Source organism: Aulonocara sp. 'chitande type north' Nkhata Bay, unplaced genomic scaffold (genome assembly GCF_057382095.1).
Source record: "Aulonocara sp. 'chitande type north' Nkhata Bay isolate Kocher_YH1m ecotype deep benthic unplaced genomic scaffold, A_spYH_male_GT1.1 unmapped_scaffold_2, whole genome shotgun sequence".
Classification (NCBI taxonomy): Eukaryota; Metazoa; Chordata; class Actinopteri; order Cichliformes; family Cichlidae; genus Aulonocara; species Aulonocara sp. 'chitande type north' Nkhata Bay.
In genome coordinates, this window is record NW_028234334.1 from 1,661,517 (window position 1) to 1,678,060 (window position 16,544).

General features: G+C 38.2%; 1 protein-coding gene across 1 annotated transcript; it reads left to right on the forward strand.

Moving 5' to 3' along the window:
* Positions 1-6,310: 6,310 nt before the first annotated feature.
* Positions 6,311-10,678, forward strand: LOC147300766 (uncharacterized; the record flags this gene model as incomplete). The annotated part of the gene is made up of 4 exons (XM_086284820.1): positions 6,311-6,338; positions 6,438-7,063; positions 7,130-9,758; positions 9,864-10,678. Coding segments are annotated over exons 1-4 (4,098 nt in total), but the record flags the coding sequence as incomplete, so codon positions are not given.
* Positions 10,679-16,544: the final 5,866 nt, after the last annotated feature.

Below are 16,544 nucleotides of genomic sequence, written 5' to 3' on the forward strand. Positions count from 1 at the left end.
TTCCTGTTTTAAATTTTGGTTTTCTTTGACTGTTTATTCATCCTTATGGTATATGTGTTATTAGTTTAAATTCTACAACTCTACAAGTTTAAAAAAAAGAGATGTATGAAGACTAAGAGGAGGATGAAACTTTTTCACATTAAATGTTTAATAATAACAAGTATTGTGAATAGGAAATAAGTTTCTAACATAATTGTTTATGAATCAAGATTTATAAAACACTAGTGGTGTCACTGGTGTCATTTTGGCTTTAAAATAAAAAAAAGCGAACTTATGTTTTATGAACAATTTGATGTTTTGATAATAACTAATAACTCCTTTCAATGTCACTGATAGTTTTAAAGACATTACTATTAAAATGTATAAATTACACTTGAAAGCTGTACACTAGTTGATTGTCAGTGTTTGTAAGTTTTTCAAGCTTTCTCTTTCTTGAAAGCTACTTCATTTTCCATGTCGAATGGCTATGTTGCAACACAACAGAGAGGAGAAGCTGAAATATATTTTTTCATATTTATGTATTCTTCTCATTCTCTAGTTGTTCTATTAAGATTCCTGTATTTTGTTGATATAAACCTAAACACTATGCTATTGCACTGCCAATGTATTAAACAGAAGCTCAATATGAACAGTAAGGAACAAGACTTGCCGTTAATCCTTAGAGCTATGGAAGATTTGTGTAGATAACTCGTGCTGGTTTTTCACCAGAATGAACTATTCTTCTTTGTTTGTCATTGACATCAATGAAGATGCTAAATAACAGTCTTTTGCTACCAAATTGATTTAACCTTCGTTGTGTCTATTCGTTGTGGGCCTTTCAATGATCTAGCAGTTTGGCAGATTCAGCCTGATTAACTGACAGAAAAACACAGAGACCACACGATAAAATCCACTGCCAATTATTCCAACAGTCTTTCACCATTCTCTGATACTGTACTTCTGAAGGAACTTTGGCTTATGCTGCTTTTTCATTTGACTGTTTTGGTTTTACGATATTTCTGCTAATTTCTTATGATTTGACAGCATCAGGTACTTGCTAAGCTTTCTTACTTTTATATGCTGTCACCCACTGGGACTGTGACCTAAAGTGACCCAAAAGTTTTAGGTCACTTTGGGTAATTGTTAATTCAGAATTAGGTGTGGTGAGACAGTTGGTGGCAGAGACTATCAATGGCTGTCTTTTGTTTTCATGTGTGAAGGGCAAGCAAGGGGGGGCAAGTGACACTGTTGAAAAGGTTAGACTGAGACAAAAGATTGAATTGTGTCTTTTGGCAAAGCCAAGGGTGTGGACAACAGCTATGAAAATTAGTGTACTGCTGAATAAAGGTTTTAACTACTCAAGGGAAAAAAGGTGTTGAGTACTGTTTATTGCATTGTAACTTCACTGGTTACTTTGTGACAGTCCCTCCCCTGTTGGCTTCTGTGATTGGATCATTTGAAGTTTTTTGAATGTCCCTCATGATTTCAATAAATACCTGTGCCACTGGTTTGTAAGCCACTTTGCTTTTAGCAAACGAGAAGAGGAGAGCTTTGGATTTTAACATTCTGAGGATTCGAGGACATTATTTTAGACCACTATAACAAACATCACAAGAGATTATTTTTGAAAAACCCTGCCCTTGTGCAATTCTTGGTAAGTTTTATTTGTTGTAAATTGAATTTTATTTTTGGTGTAAAACCACATTTTAAATTTCAGTAACAGAATTTACTTTGTATTTAAGTTATTTTTTTATTGTTTGTGGGAGGGTTACCGGTGAAAAGTCTTTGGTTTGGTTTTCTGTTTTAGTGAATTTGGGCCATTAAGCCATTTTGTGGTCTTTTTTGAAAGACTGAAATCTGTGAAAGCTAGGCCGGGTAATTAGCCACTGATTTCTTATTACAAGTAAAGCACAACATGAATATAATGAAATACATGAAGTGTGGAACATTTTTGGCTGGTTTATGTGTGTTTAGCAGATTTTAAGCAGTTTAGTAATTGCTATTTCAATCATGCTTGTTTCTGCTGTCTTTGGTAGTTTTAGAAATGGTTTATATGACCATTTAGCTAAAATTATAAGGCTTCTGTGGATACTACGTGATATTTGCATGGAGGTTTTTGCATAACTCTTGAGCCACAGTACTGGTGGCTATAGAGCGTAAGAGGATAATTGTAATTTTTCACATAGCTGTGATTTGTTGTGCGTTCATTGTGAGTTGTTAAATTTGCATCATGCTAATTATGCAGGTATTGAGAAAATTTTGTTATTGTCTCACATTTATTTTAGCCTTGTGAATCTGATGTTTAATTATTTTTGGTAGGTGCACAGGTATAGATTTTAACCTGAGCATAACTGGTCATTAAAAAAACCATGCCATTTATGGGTGGGGTTTTGTCTTTGTCACAATTTTAATTGCTAGGGTTAAGGTTTCTTTATTTCTGTTTCAGTCTGAAAATGACCTTTTTCTGATCTTATGTCAATAATGTTTAATTGTACAATATCTTTTTTGTATTAGGAGATCAAACTTCCTAAGGGACATCACGTACAGATACTTCAGAAGGCTTGCTGTGAACTTTCAGCAGAACAGCTGGATTTGGTGTGAACCAAGGTAAGTTATTAAAAATGCTGACTATAGCCTTACATGCTTGAGGTTTTAACAAGGGTTTTTTGACGTTTTTTGATGCTTCCTGTTAAGAGCAAAAAGTGGAAAGAGAAGGTTTAAAAAATGTTCTCCAGTATTGTTCAGTGGGTTGTTAAGTAGTCGTTCAGTGGGCTATTCAGTCGTTTGTTCAGTCAATGGTAGGGGGGGTGAGATTCTAATCTCAATGCACTCACCCCCCCACCCCCCCCCCCCCCACATCACTTGTATAAGTTAATAGTGTGGAGAATCTCATAAAGCCTTTAGGCAATCAAATGTAAATGACAATATTTATGAGTGTCTTAAGTTTTAAAATGGTCAGGTTTGATTTGAACATGACTGGAAGGTCATGTTCCACCCCCTTACTTTCACCATTCTCTGATACTGTACTTCTGAAGGAACTTTGGCTTATGCAGCTTTTTCATTTGACTGTTTTGGTTTTACGATATTTCTGCTAATTTCTTATGATTTGACAGCATCAGGTACTTGCTAAGCTTTCTTACTTTTATATGCTGTCATGGTCCTGGGTCGAGTGACCCAGTGTTTGAGTTTTTTGTATCTTTTGTATTCATTTGTGCCTTAGCTTAGTTCACCAAGTTAATTTCTAGATTGCTGTTTAGTCCTGTTTCTTAGTTGTTTGTGTCATCTCCCCCTGTACTCAGTGTCCCTAGTTCATGTGTCAAGTCTGCGTGGTTATGTTTAGTTCATGTCATGCCTAATCTCCATGTTTACCGTTTTACTTTGTAAGTTTGTGTCTAATGTCAGTGTATGTAGTTTCACCCTCCCTCCACACATTCTCCATTCGGTCAGCCACTAATTGTTAATTCAGAATTAGGTGTGGTGAGACAGTTAGTGGCAGAGACTATCAACTGATGTCTTTTGTTTTCATGTGTGAAGGGCAAGCAAGGGGGGGGGGGCAAGTGACACTGTTGAAAAGGTTAGACTGAGACAAAAGATTGAATTGTGTCTTTTGGCAAAGCCAAGGGTGTGGACAACAGCTATGAAAATTAGTGTACTGCTGAATAAAGGTTTTAACTAGTCAAGGGAAAAAAGGTGTTGAGTACTGTTTATTGCATTGTAACTTCACTGGTTACTTTGTGACAGTCCCTCCCCTGTTGGCTTCTGTGATTGGATCATTTGAAGTTTTTTGAATGTCCCTCATGATTTCAATAAATACCTGTGCCACTGGTTTGTAAGCCACTTTGCTTTTAGCAAACGAGAAGAGGAGAGCTTTGGATTTTAACATTCTGAGGATTCGAGGACATTATTTTAGACCACTATAACAAACATCACAAGAGATTATTTTTGAAAAACCCTGCCCTTGTGCAATTCTTGGTAAGTTTTATTTGTTGTAAATTGAATTTTATTTTTGGTGTAAAACCACATTTTAAATTTCAGTAACAGAATTTACTTTGTATTTAAGTTATTTTTTTATTGTTTGTGGGAGGGTTACCGGTGAAAAGTCTTTGGTTTGGTTTTCTGTTTTAGTGAATTTGGGCCATTAAGCCATTTTGTGGTCTTTTTTGAAAGACTGAAATCTGTGAAAGCTAGGCCGGGTAATTAGCCACTGATTTCTTATTACAAGTAAAGCACAACATGAATATAATGAAATACATGAAGTGTGGAACATTTTTGGCTGGTTTATGTGTGTTTAGCAGATTTTAAGCAGTTTAGTAATTGCTATTTCAATCATGCTTGTTTCTGCTGTCTTTGGTAGTTTTAGAAATGGTTTATATGACCATTTAGCTAAAATTATAAGGCTTCTGTGGATACTACGTGATATTTGCATGGAGGTTTTTGCATAACTCTTGAGCCACAGTACTGGTGGCTATAGAGCGTAAGAGGATAATTGTAATTTTTCACATAGCTGTGATTTGTTGTGCGTTCATTGTGAGTTGTTAAATTTGCATCATGCTAATTATGCAGGTATTGAGAAAATTTTGTTATTGTCTCACATTTATTTTAGCCTTGTGAATCTGATGTTTAATTATTTTTGGTAGGTGCACAGGTATAGATTTTAACCTGAGCATAACTGGTCATTAAAAAAACCATGCCATTTATGGGTGGGGTTTTGTCTTTGTCACAATTTTAATTGCTAGGGTTAAGGTTTCTTTATTTCTGTTTCAGTCTGAAAATGACCTTTTTCTGATCTTATGTCAATAATGTTTAATTGTACAATATCTTTTTTGTATTAGGAGATCAAACTTCCTAAGGGACATCACGTACAGATACTTCAGAAGGCTTGCTGTGAACTTTCAGCAGAACAGCTGGATTTGGTGTGAACCAAGGTAAGTTATTAAAAATGCTGACTATAGCCTTACATGCTTGAGGTTTTAACAAGGGTTTTTTGACGTTTTTTGATGCTTCCTGTTAAGAGCAAAAAGTGGAAAGAGAAGGTTTAAAAAATGTTCTCCAGTATTGTTCAGTGGGTCGTTAAGTAGTCGTTCAGTGGGCTATTCAGTCGTTTGTTCAGTCAATGGCAGGGGGGGTGAGATTCTAATCTCAATGCACTCACCCCCCCCCCCCCCCCCCCACATCACTTGTATAAGTTAATAGTGTGGAGAATCTCATAAAGCCTTTAGGCAATCAAATGTAAATGACAATATTTATGAGTGTCTTAAGTTTTAAAATGGTCAGGTTTGATTTGAACATGACTGGAAGGTCATGTTCCACCCCCTTACTTTAGTGTTCGTAGTCATAATAGAGATTGACAGACCACATGACTTTCATGCATTGCATGCCGGGCACTAGTGGCATAACAATTAAAGCAATGCATCAAATGCAAGCATTTGCAGCACCGCAAAACGTTCATTCTCCGGTTCTAATACCTTCTTGCTTTTACTTTGCCCCCCAAAAGAGGTATGTACAAAAACGAAGGAGAATAATACCGCTCCGTACAAAGACAAACTTGATGAAAAGTCAAAGAAAAGATACGAGGAAAAAAATCAAAAGAGTGAAAGGGTTAGACCCTTACGAGCACACAGAGTGGACAAAAGAGTTAGCGAGAGCCCAACTTTCACCACGCTCAAATTGATAATCATACGGTTCTTGGAGTGAGTGCATACACTCATGAAGTTTTTAGTAACTTCAGGTCACTTTAACAAGCCCAGGTCTAGTTTACCGACAGATGGGTACAGGACCTTGAAATGCACCGTGTAGAATGAAAGACCATCGTACGTATCATAAGTTTACCAGTCTCACAAATCGTCTTCATAAATACACATTCGTTAACCATTTATTAATAGGACCTTTAAGCTCAACGGTAATTAATTAGTAGTGGAAATATTTTCTGGTTCATTACAGAAATGTAGCAGTGACAATAATATTGTATGCTGTAATCGTACTGCGCAATTAGTGATACAAAAAAAAAGTTTTATCCTGTGAATAAAAGTATATGTTTTTGTTAATGTACCATGGTAATAAAAGAAACGAAACGCAATATTGTGTCAGGACAATTCAGTATTTATGCACAATAAACACAGGCGCATAGCGCGACAATTTCTGTTCAGCGCCAGACTTGCTTGTAACCTATATCAACAATTCTGTTATGAAGAATGACATATTAGCTACTACAAAACACTGACCTTTGTGTAAATGCTTGGAGCAAACTAACATGTGAGCTGGAGTGTGGATGTTTGTTTAATATATTTTTTTTCTCTTTTTATTGTAGATGCCAAGAAAAAAGGGTTTTCGCATGCGGCGCACACCAAGAATCACCTCTGGTAAGTCCAATGCTAACCCAAATGTTTGCATTTGTGCAGAGAAGTTGCAAGCATCCATTGTTGCTGGGACTGCTGTTCAATGTGCACCATCCACTTCAGATGTGAATGCCTTAATTGCCTGCAGTGTTGTGGCTGCAATCAAGCATATGATAGCTCCAGTGTGTACATGGAAACCAGAGGATGTTGATGATATATGTGTAGAGGGGTGCCAGTTAGGTAGGTATATAGCTAAGGCAAGACAGGACATTGGCAGCAAGCATAGCGTTTGCAGGCTGATTGGGCAGCACACTGTGTTTGGCCAAAGATGGAAAGTTGATATTGGCCCGCCAGTTTACATAGATTTTGGGCTGTCGGAAGGGGAAGCTGTGTTGTATGAAAAGCTGCAGGAACATCTGTTGAGGGATGGCATGTGTCTGTTGGATCTTCACACTGCAGTTAGTGTCATCATTCATCACAAGAATTATTTTGTTGTTGTTGATTGTGGCACACGTAATGCAGCTGGGCTGGCATCTGAGATTGGCACAGCTGTGGCTGTTTTTAACACATGCCTTGACGACCTGATGCTTCACATCAGAAATTTACAGACGTCTTTAGATGCACAATGGTATGCTGTTAGCAGCATTTCTGTGCAGGCAGGTCAAGTTGATGTTGACGTGGAGAGCAGTGCAGTGTTTGTGGACAGGGATGTTGACACGAATCTTACAGCTAAAGTTGATAACACTTCTGTCAACCTTGAAACTGTTAATGCTGTCACGGGAGTTGGAGCAGAGGATAGCTGTTGCATTATAAAGAGTGTGAGAGGATCATTTCACCAGGCTGATGATCGATTTAAATATGGAGGAGTTCAGTGTATGGCTATAGGTCTGGTTAGCCTGGCAAAACATAAAGTTGATAGCGTCTTTTCATGGGAGACAAAAGTTCTTGACAGAGTTGTAGTTTTAGGTGACCTTTTGTACACCAATTTGAGAGACGGCAACATGATAAGCAACTCATCCAGTGTGTTGTGTGTCCCTGATTTGCCTAAAAAGTATTGTATTGATGGGCAAAACTTTGAGTTTGAGTATGGAGATTTTGTCAGTGGGGATGTTGATGTGCTTGAAGGGGAACTCATTGAGAATGGTGTCTACACTACCCTGCAGACTGGGCTGCAAAAGATCTGTGCCATGTATAATACATGTCTTCTGACATTGTGTGGCAGTACATGTGCAGTCATTTCTGAGAATGGACAATATGCACTAGTTGATTCTCATGCACGCAGTGCTGTGGGTTTGGTCAGTGAGCAGGGAAGAAGTGTTGTTTTGTGCTTCAGGTCACTTGAAGATGTGGTCAGACACATCTGCCAGCTGGCAACGGGCCTGAGTCAGAAGCAAAAGCCTTTTGAAGTAGCTGGTGTTTGTGTTAGGTACCTTATGGTGTCTGATAGTGCCACACCCAAAGACAGTTGTGAAAAAACGTGCAAAACCTTTACACCAGAATCAAGTTGTGATTCAATCCAGAATGAACCAAACATCAGTGATGTTATCATCGTGGAGTCTTTAATAGAGGCAGAGAGTTGCAAAATGTCTGGAAAGACCTTGAGTTGTTCTGAGTATAATTTGGGGTTATTATGTAATGATGCAACAAGAAAGCGCAAGATTTCAGTGGGTCACAGTGAAGCTAAGAAGTTAAAACAGTATGATGTGTCTCAGGTGAATTCAGATGTTGAATTTGTTAGTGAAGTGACAAACAACAAGCTGGTGTTTAGTCCCATTTCTGAGTGGGTTTGTCAGGCTTTGTGCACACAGTTAAATGTGGAGTTTGAAAAAATTAGTGTACCAGCGTCTACATGTGTTGGTTTGTTAGGTGTTCCATGCAAAAATGAAAGTATAGTGGCTGATGGGAACTGTTTCTTCAGAGCTATTTCTCAGGTTGTGACTGGCACACAAAAGCACCATCGCAAGATAAGACTTGCCATTGTGAAAGAGTTGGAGAGGAATGCTGCAATATATAGAAATATTTTAAGATCAGAGTATTCAACAGTTGCAGACTACATTCAGAAATCTAAAATGAGAAATGTTAACAGCTGGGCTACAGAAGTTGAAATCCAAGCAACTGCTAATTGTTTAGGAGTTGATGTATTTACATTTCATGATGAGCGTTGGCTAAAATATGGCTGTAATGGCAAGCTTTTGTCAGAAAAGGGAATCTATTTAGAAAATCGTCATGGGAATCATTATGAGACGGTGGTCTGTGTTCATAAGCCTCAACTGCAGACCTGTTATGGCTACTGCAAAATCAGTGCATCTGTTATCAAAGGATACAGCACTAGGTTAAAGAGTAAGGATAGTTTTTTTTTTGACAAAACACAGGATCACACATTTTGTGCAGATGAAGTAGTGTTAGATACACATGCTGATGGTGAGGTTTTGAATGACGCAAGTCAGTTTAGCTTCAGTCCCATTTCCAATGGAGTTGCACAAAGTTTATGCTATAAATTTAATGTTGACTTTCAGAAGCAGGATAACAAAGTTCACACTGTTTATGGTCATTTAGGTGTTGTTTGTAAAACAAATAAGGTTATAGAGGACAGCAATAGTTTCTTTAGGGCTTTATCTGAAGTAATCAGTGGTTCTGAGAAAAGTCATAGAAAAATAAGGCTTGCTGTTTTGAAGTATATGGAAAACAATGGTGAAGAGCACATGAAGTTCGTGGTAAAAGATTATGTTTCAATATCTGAGTATATTTCAAAGTCACAAATGAAGTATGTTGGGAATCCTGCTACTGACACAGAATTTCAGGCTGCAGCAAATGCTTTTGGATTGGACATATTTATGTTTAATGGAGATAAATGGCACAAGTATAGCTGCACAAGTACAGATACCACAAATGAAGGGATATACTTGAAATGTGAAAATAGTCATTTTGTGCCAGTAATTTGTGTGCAACATTTTAATAAGGAGGGTTGTTTTGGTTTATGCAGAGCGACTAATTTATCTACACCACAGCACATGTGTAGAGGAAAAACAAAAGAAGCAATGAAGGATACATTAAATATATGTAGTTCATCAACTAAACATATGGTTTCTAAGCATTCAAAAAAGAAAAAGTATTTTAAAAATCAAATTGCATACCAAGTAAATGCATTACATAAGGAAAAGGTGAAGGCAAGGAGCATAAAAAAATATCAAAAAGATTTGTTGCATAGGCAAAAGGTAAAAGAAATAAGCACCTGGAAATATGAGCAAAATGTATCTCACAAAGAAAAGGTTAAAGAAATGAGCATCAGGAAATACAAGCAAAATGTATCTCATAAAGAAAAGGTTAAAGAAATGAGCATCAGGAAATACAAGCAAAATGTATCTCATAAAGAAAAGGTTAAAGAAATGAGCATCAGGAAATACAAGCAAAATGTATCTCATAGAGAAAAGGTTAAAGAAATGAGCATCGGGAAATACAAGCAAAATGTATCTCATAAAGAAAAGCTAAAAGAAATCAGTATAAGGAAATACAAATTAAATGAGTTGCATAGGCAAAATTTAAAAGCAGTAAGTTTTAAAAAGTATCATGGAAATCTAGAATATAAAAGGCGTGCTATTGCTGGTGTCAGCTTGAAAAGGCAGCAAAGGAAAGAAAAGGGAGAGCAGTTTGATTTTGTGATGACAAATTTTTTAGATAAAATAAAAGATGGACCAGATTTTGTTTGCTGTGTCTGCCATAGGTTGTTATTTAGACATCAGGTGTTACATTGTCAAAAAAACTATTATAACAAAACTAAAACTGCAGCACTGATTGCAGAAAAATGTTTAACTGAAGACTATTTACACAAATGTAATAAAGATTGTACAAATCCATGTCACTGGTTGGAGACAGTTAAAGCTAAACTATGGATCTGTTATACATGCCATTATAAAATTAATAAAAATGAAGTTCCTCCAGAGTCTGTAAAAAACCATTTAGAAGTTCATCCCATTCCACCTGAATTGGCATGTTTAAATAGCTTAGAACAACATTTAATAGCTTTACATATACCATTTATGAAAATGCTAGCCTTACCTAAGGGTGGACAAAATGGAGTACATGGACCAGTGACATGTGTACCAGCAAACATTGTGGAAACCACCAATGTCTTACCCCGTTCTAGCATGGAAGGATCTTTATTACCAGTAAAGCTAAAGCGCAAGTTAACTTACAAAGGCCACTATCAATACCAGTTTGTTGACACTATCCACATAAGACAGGCTTTACAATATTTAAAAGAGTCAAATGTGCATTATAAAGATGTAGAATTCAATGAAAGTTGGCAAAATCAGTTTTGTATGCATCAAGAGGAAGCTGTGGAAGAGGAGAGTGATAAAAATGCAGTAAGCGGTGTTATATCTTCAAATGTTGATGACGAGCTTTTACATGACAGACAGCAGCACTGTATGTTTCAGGACACATGTCTCATGCCTGTTGATATTGGTCAGGAAGCACTAGATCAATATTTTACTAACATATTAAATCTAGCTCCAGCAGAAGGGAATAATCCTGTAAAATTACTTTCTGATCATGCAAATGAAGCCAAATGTTTCCCAGTGTTATTTCCAAAGGGGGTGAATACATATCATGAAAACAGAGAGAAGCGTTTGACACTGTCCCGTTATTTTAATAACCGGATTTTACATGCTGATGGCAGGTTTGCACAAAATGTTGAATATATCTTTTTTGCTCAGTATATGTCTGAGATTGAACAGGTTATCTCTAATGTGTCAATAGCATTGCGAAAAGGAAAAGGTGATTGTACATATCAGAATGTTAGCCATGAGTTGTTGAAAGATGAAGAGTCTTTGAAGAAGTTGTTGGAGTTTGATGATGGGTACCGTTTTCTTAAACCTATTAGAGGTACTCCAGCTTTTTGGCAGGCAGCACAGCGTGACCTCTTAGCTTGTGTTCGTCAGCTTGGTATACCCACTTGGTTTTGTTCATTTTCGTCAGCTGACATGCGATGGACAAATCTTCTTTATAGTATTTTGAAACAGCAAGGTAGAACAGAAACAGTTGAACAGTTAGAGTGGGCAGACAGGTGTGATCTGCTGCGTCGAAATCCTGTGACTGCAGCAAGGATGTTTGACTTTCGGTGGCATTGTTTTTTGAAGGAGGTACTCATGTCTCCATTGCATCCGATTGGTAAAATTAAGGATTACTTTTACAGAGTGGAATTTCAACAGCGAGGTTCACCTCATGTGCACTGTCTGTTTTGGATTGAGAATGCTCCACAGATTGATAAAAATACAGATGAAGAGGTGATTCAGTTTATTGATGAATATGTAACTTGTGAATTGCCTTCACAAGATGAGACTTTATTGGACATTGTCTCATCTGTACAACAGCATTCAAAGCGGCATTCTAAAACTTGCAAAAAAAAAAACACAGTTTGCCGGTTTAATTTTCCCAGGCCACCATCCAGTCGAACATTTATATGTCATAGGAAAAGTGATATTTCCGAGCAAATATGCAAGTGTCAAGTGGATAAGAGAGAAGATGATTTACAACAATGTGCCTGTGAAAGTCAGCGTCAGCAAGACTCTTTTAAGATGAGAAGAAAGCAGGCAAGTGATATCTTAACAACAATCAAGAAAGCTCTTTCAGATGAGAGTAGGAGTTTTGAAAGTGTGGAGCATTTGTTTCAGAGTTTAGGTATGAATCAGGCAACTTTTGAGGAGGCATACAAATGCTTTAGTCGAAATACACATGTTGTGTTGAAAAGGCAGGTAAACGAGGTTTGGATAAATCAATACAGTAAGCCACTGTTGAAATGTTACAATGCTAATTTGGATATTCAATTTGTAATTGATGCTTATGCCTGCTGTGTTTACATAATTTCTTACATGTCAAAATCTGAAAAAGAGATGGGTTTGTTGTTAGGTAATGCTCAGAAGGAAGCATATAAAGATGGAAATGTTAGTGCAAGGGAGGCTTTGAAGTCATTAGGCAGCGTATACCTTCATAACAGAGATGTTAGTGCTCAGGAGGCTGTGTATAGGCTAACAAATATGCATCTAAAAGAATGTTCTAGGAAAGTTGTGTTTGTGCCAACAGGGGACAATGTAGTTAAAATGAGTTTGCCCTTAAAAGTGTTAAGACAAAAAGCAACATCACAGGATTTAACAGCAGAGGACATGTGGATGACTAGTATTGTAGACCGGTATACAAATAGACCAAAAAGCAGTGATTTTAATGATATGTGTATGGCCACATTTGCCTCCGAATATCGTGTTTTGAGTAAAAATGAAAAATCCACTAAGCCAATACAGTTGAACAATAGATGTGGTTTTGTTACTAAGAGAACACGGTCACAACCTGCAGTTGTTCGTTATGCACGATTTTCAGAGACTAAAAATACTGAATTGTTTTATCAGAGTATTATGCAGTTGTTTTTGCCATATCGTGTAGATCAGGAACTAAAGCCTTCAAACTATACAACATTTGAACAGTTTTACAAGAATGGTGTTGTGAAGTTTAGCGATGGATTTCTGCATTCAGTGAAATCAGTTGTTGATGCAAATAGACGTAAGTTTGAAATAAACGCAGATAAACTGGATAATGTTCAAAATACAATTGATTTGGATGGTGTAACAGAAGATGCCTGGTGTGAGCTTTGTCCAGAACAGGAGTTGGAGCGTTTAGAGTGTGAGCAGGAATGGAAAGATAAAGAGCAAATAGGGGAAGAAGACAATGAGAATATTCCAGATTTAGCTGTGTGCAGCCAACAGGTTTCACATTTAGAAAAGAGAAATGACATTATGCCCAGAAGAGACGGTTTGGCTTTAATTAGATCTCTAAATGAGACACAGCTTTCAGTCTTTTATCAGATTAGGCAGTGGTGCTTGGATAAGACAGTAGGCAAAAACCCAGATCCATTGCATGTATTTATTACTGGAGGTGCAGGAACAGGGAAAAGCCATTTGATTAAAGCAATTCACTATGAAGCAGCAAGGTTATTGTCACCAATGTGTCGTCATCCTGAAAATGTTTGTGTTTTATTAACTGCGCCTACTGGGATTGCTGCATATAACTTACATGCAACAACAATCCACAACACATTTAGCATTGGTAAAGATGTCCGCTTACCTTACACCCCTCTGGGTGAGGAAAAGTTAAATTGCCTACGTGCTAAATATTGTGATCTGCAGATCCTGATAATTGATGAAATCTCCATGGTTGATCAGAGACTAATGGCTTACATCCATGGTAGATTAAGACAGATTAAACAAATTGGAGATTTTTCGCCTTTTGGAAATGTTAGTGTTATTACTGTTGGAGACTTTTTTCAGTTGCCTCCAGTAAAAGGAAAACCCCTGTATGTTGAGGATGTTGGTATGAACTTGTGGTCTAGTCTATTTAGGGTTGTTGAACTAAATAAAATAGTAAGGCAGAGCGATGTTGGGTTTGCAGAATTATTAAACAGGTTAAGAACTCACATTAAAGGGGCTCCATTATTAGAAAAGGACATTAAAAGCTTAAAGCATTGTGAAACTGGTGAAGTTAGCTCAGCTTTACACATTTTTCCAACAAACAAACAAGTAAATGAGCATAATATGCAGCAGTTGTTTAAGATGTGTCCTGATTATGTTGAGATACCTGCTCAGGATTTTGTCAATAGTAGGAAAACAGGGAAACTGGAGTTAAAAACTGGACATCATGCCAAAACATATAACACATGTTTGAATGAAAAGCTTCTCTTGGGGAAAGGTGCCCGCGTAATGTTGTGTAAAAATGTAGATGTAATGGATGGTCTTGTTAATGGTGTATGTGGTACGGTAACACACATAGTTTATCTTACTGAGGACAAGAAGCTTCCCAAAACCATTTACGTAAAATTCGATGACAATCATATAGGTGCACAAAGGAGGAAAAACTGTGTGTATTACCCAGCACTTGAAATAGGCTCTACAGGTATTGAAGCAGAAGAAGAAAAGGTAACTGAGAAAGGTGGATTGCGGCGGCAGTTTCCACTGAAACTTGCATGGGCTTGTACAGTACATAAGGTACAAGGAGTTACTGTTGATGATGCAGTAGTGTCTCTTAAAAATGTGTTTGCTCCAGGACAGGCATATGTTGCCTTAAGTCGTGTTAGGAGTTTGTCAGGTTTAATAATTCAAGATTTCAATGAAAAAGCTATTTACTCTAAAGGTGGTGTAAAGGATGTAATCGAAAGAATGCCCCAATTTTTGTCTGAAAATACAGCATGTACTAAGACACACGATTTCACAGTAGTGTTAATGAATGTGCAGAATTTAACTCTACATGTAGCTGATCTGGTATTGTGCACACAGCATTTGCAGCCTAACTGTATTGCTGTTACAGAGACATGGATGTCTGCCGATTCTTCATTAGACACTGTAAAAATTGACGGTTATGGGTTTCAGCATAATCCACGAAGTGCATCTTACACTAGAAGTAACCCAACATTTATTGAAATACAAAGCCAACAGCATGGTGGCGTTGGCATGTATACTGCAGACAGTTTGACATCTGAAATTATAGCTATACCAGATGCCAATTTAGAATGTTTACTTTGCAACTATTGTACATGGAACATTTTAATAGCAGTTATTTATCGGCCTCCTTCTTATACCATGGCACTGTTTAAACAAAACCTAGGAAAGTTACTTGATTGGCTAGATAAAAAAAGTAATACAGTAGTAGTAATGGGAGATTTTAATGACAATGTTCTAAAATCTTCAAGTATTTGCAAGTTTGTCACAGACAAAGGATTCATTCAACATGTAACACAGCCCACCACGGAGAAGGGCACATTAATTGATCATGTGTATGTTAAAACAACACATTATGATGTAAAAGCTGTAGTCTTTCCAACATATTTTAGTGACCATGAAGGGATTTTTTGTACGTTTAAATCCAAGACTCCTACATGACAAAAGGGCAGTGAGCAGCAGTGTATGTGTGTGTGTGTGTGTGTAAATTTATGTAAATAATGACCTAAAAGTACAAAAAGCACAGCTAACCATGAGAGAAAAGAAATATTCCGCTCTTCTCCTCTCTACTCTTCTTCCCTTTTCTGGAACGCAGTGGGGAGGTAGAGCGTACAGCCTAAACCGGCGGGGAGGTGTGGGAAGCCAGACCAGGCGCCCCCCTTCTAGCTCCCTCTCTGCTCTCTCCTATCTTGTCCCTTTTGTCTTACTTCTCTCTATTACCTATTCTATCCCGTTGAAGAAGTTATCCTCCGTAAATGCTAAGGAGAAAAGAAATATTCCGCTCTTCTCCTCTCTACTCTTCTTCCCTTTTCTGGAACGCAGTGGGGAGGTAGAGCGTACAGCCTAAACCGGCGGGGAGGTGTGGGAAGCCAGACCAGGCGCCCCCCTTCTAGCTCCCTCTCTGCTCTCTCCTATCTTGTCCCTTTTGTCTTACTTCTCTCTATCACCTATTCTATCCCGTTGAAGAAGTTATCCTCCGTAAATCCTCCGTAAATCATGAAGCAGATGTGAGGAAGCAGTTTAAGAGTCTGAATGCTCGGAAAGCTCCCGGCCCAGACGGTGTGTCTCCTGCCACCCTCAGACACTGTGCAAACGAGCTGGCCCCAGTGTTTTCTGGCATCTTCAACTCCTCACTGCAGGCATGTCATGTGCCTGCCTGCTTCAAGTTTCTACCATAATCCCTGTCCCCAAGAAACCTAGGATCACTGGACTAAATGACTACAGACCCGTGGCTCTGACATCTGTGGTCATGAAGTCATTTGAGCGCCTAGTTCTCTCCCATCTCAAGACCCTCACGGCCCCCCTCCTGGACCCCCTGCAGTTTGCATATAGAGCCAACAGGTCTGTAGACGACGCCATCAACATGGCCCTACACTTCATCCTGCAGCATCTGGACTCCCCAGGAACCTACGCCAGGATCCTGTTTGTGGACTTCAGCTCTGCCTTCAACACCATCCTTCCAGACCATCTCCGAGACAAGCTTTCCCAGATGAATGTGCCTGATCCCATCTGCCGGTGGATCACTGACTTCCTGACGGACAGGAAGCAGCATGTGAGGCTGGGAAAGAATGTCTCGGACTCCCGGACCATCAGCACCGGCTCCCCTCAGGGCTGTGTTCTTTCTCCTCTGCTCTTCTCCCTGTACACCAACTGCTGCACCTCCACCCACCAGTCTGTCAAGCTAATCAAGTTTGCAGATGACACCACCACCCACCAGTCTGTCAAGCTAATCAAGTTTGCAGATGACACC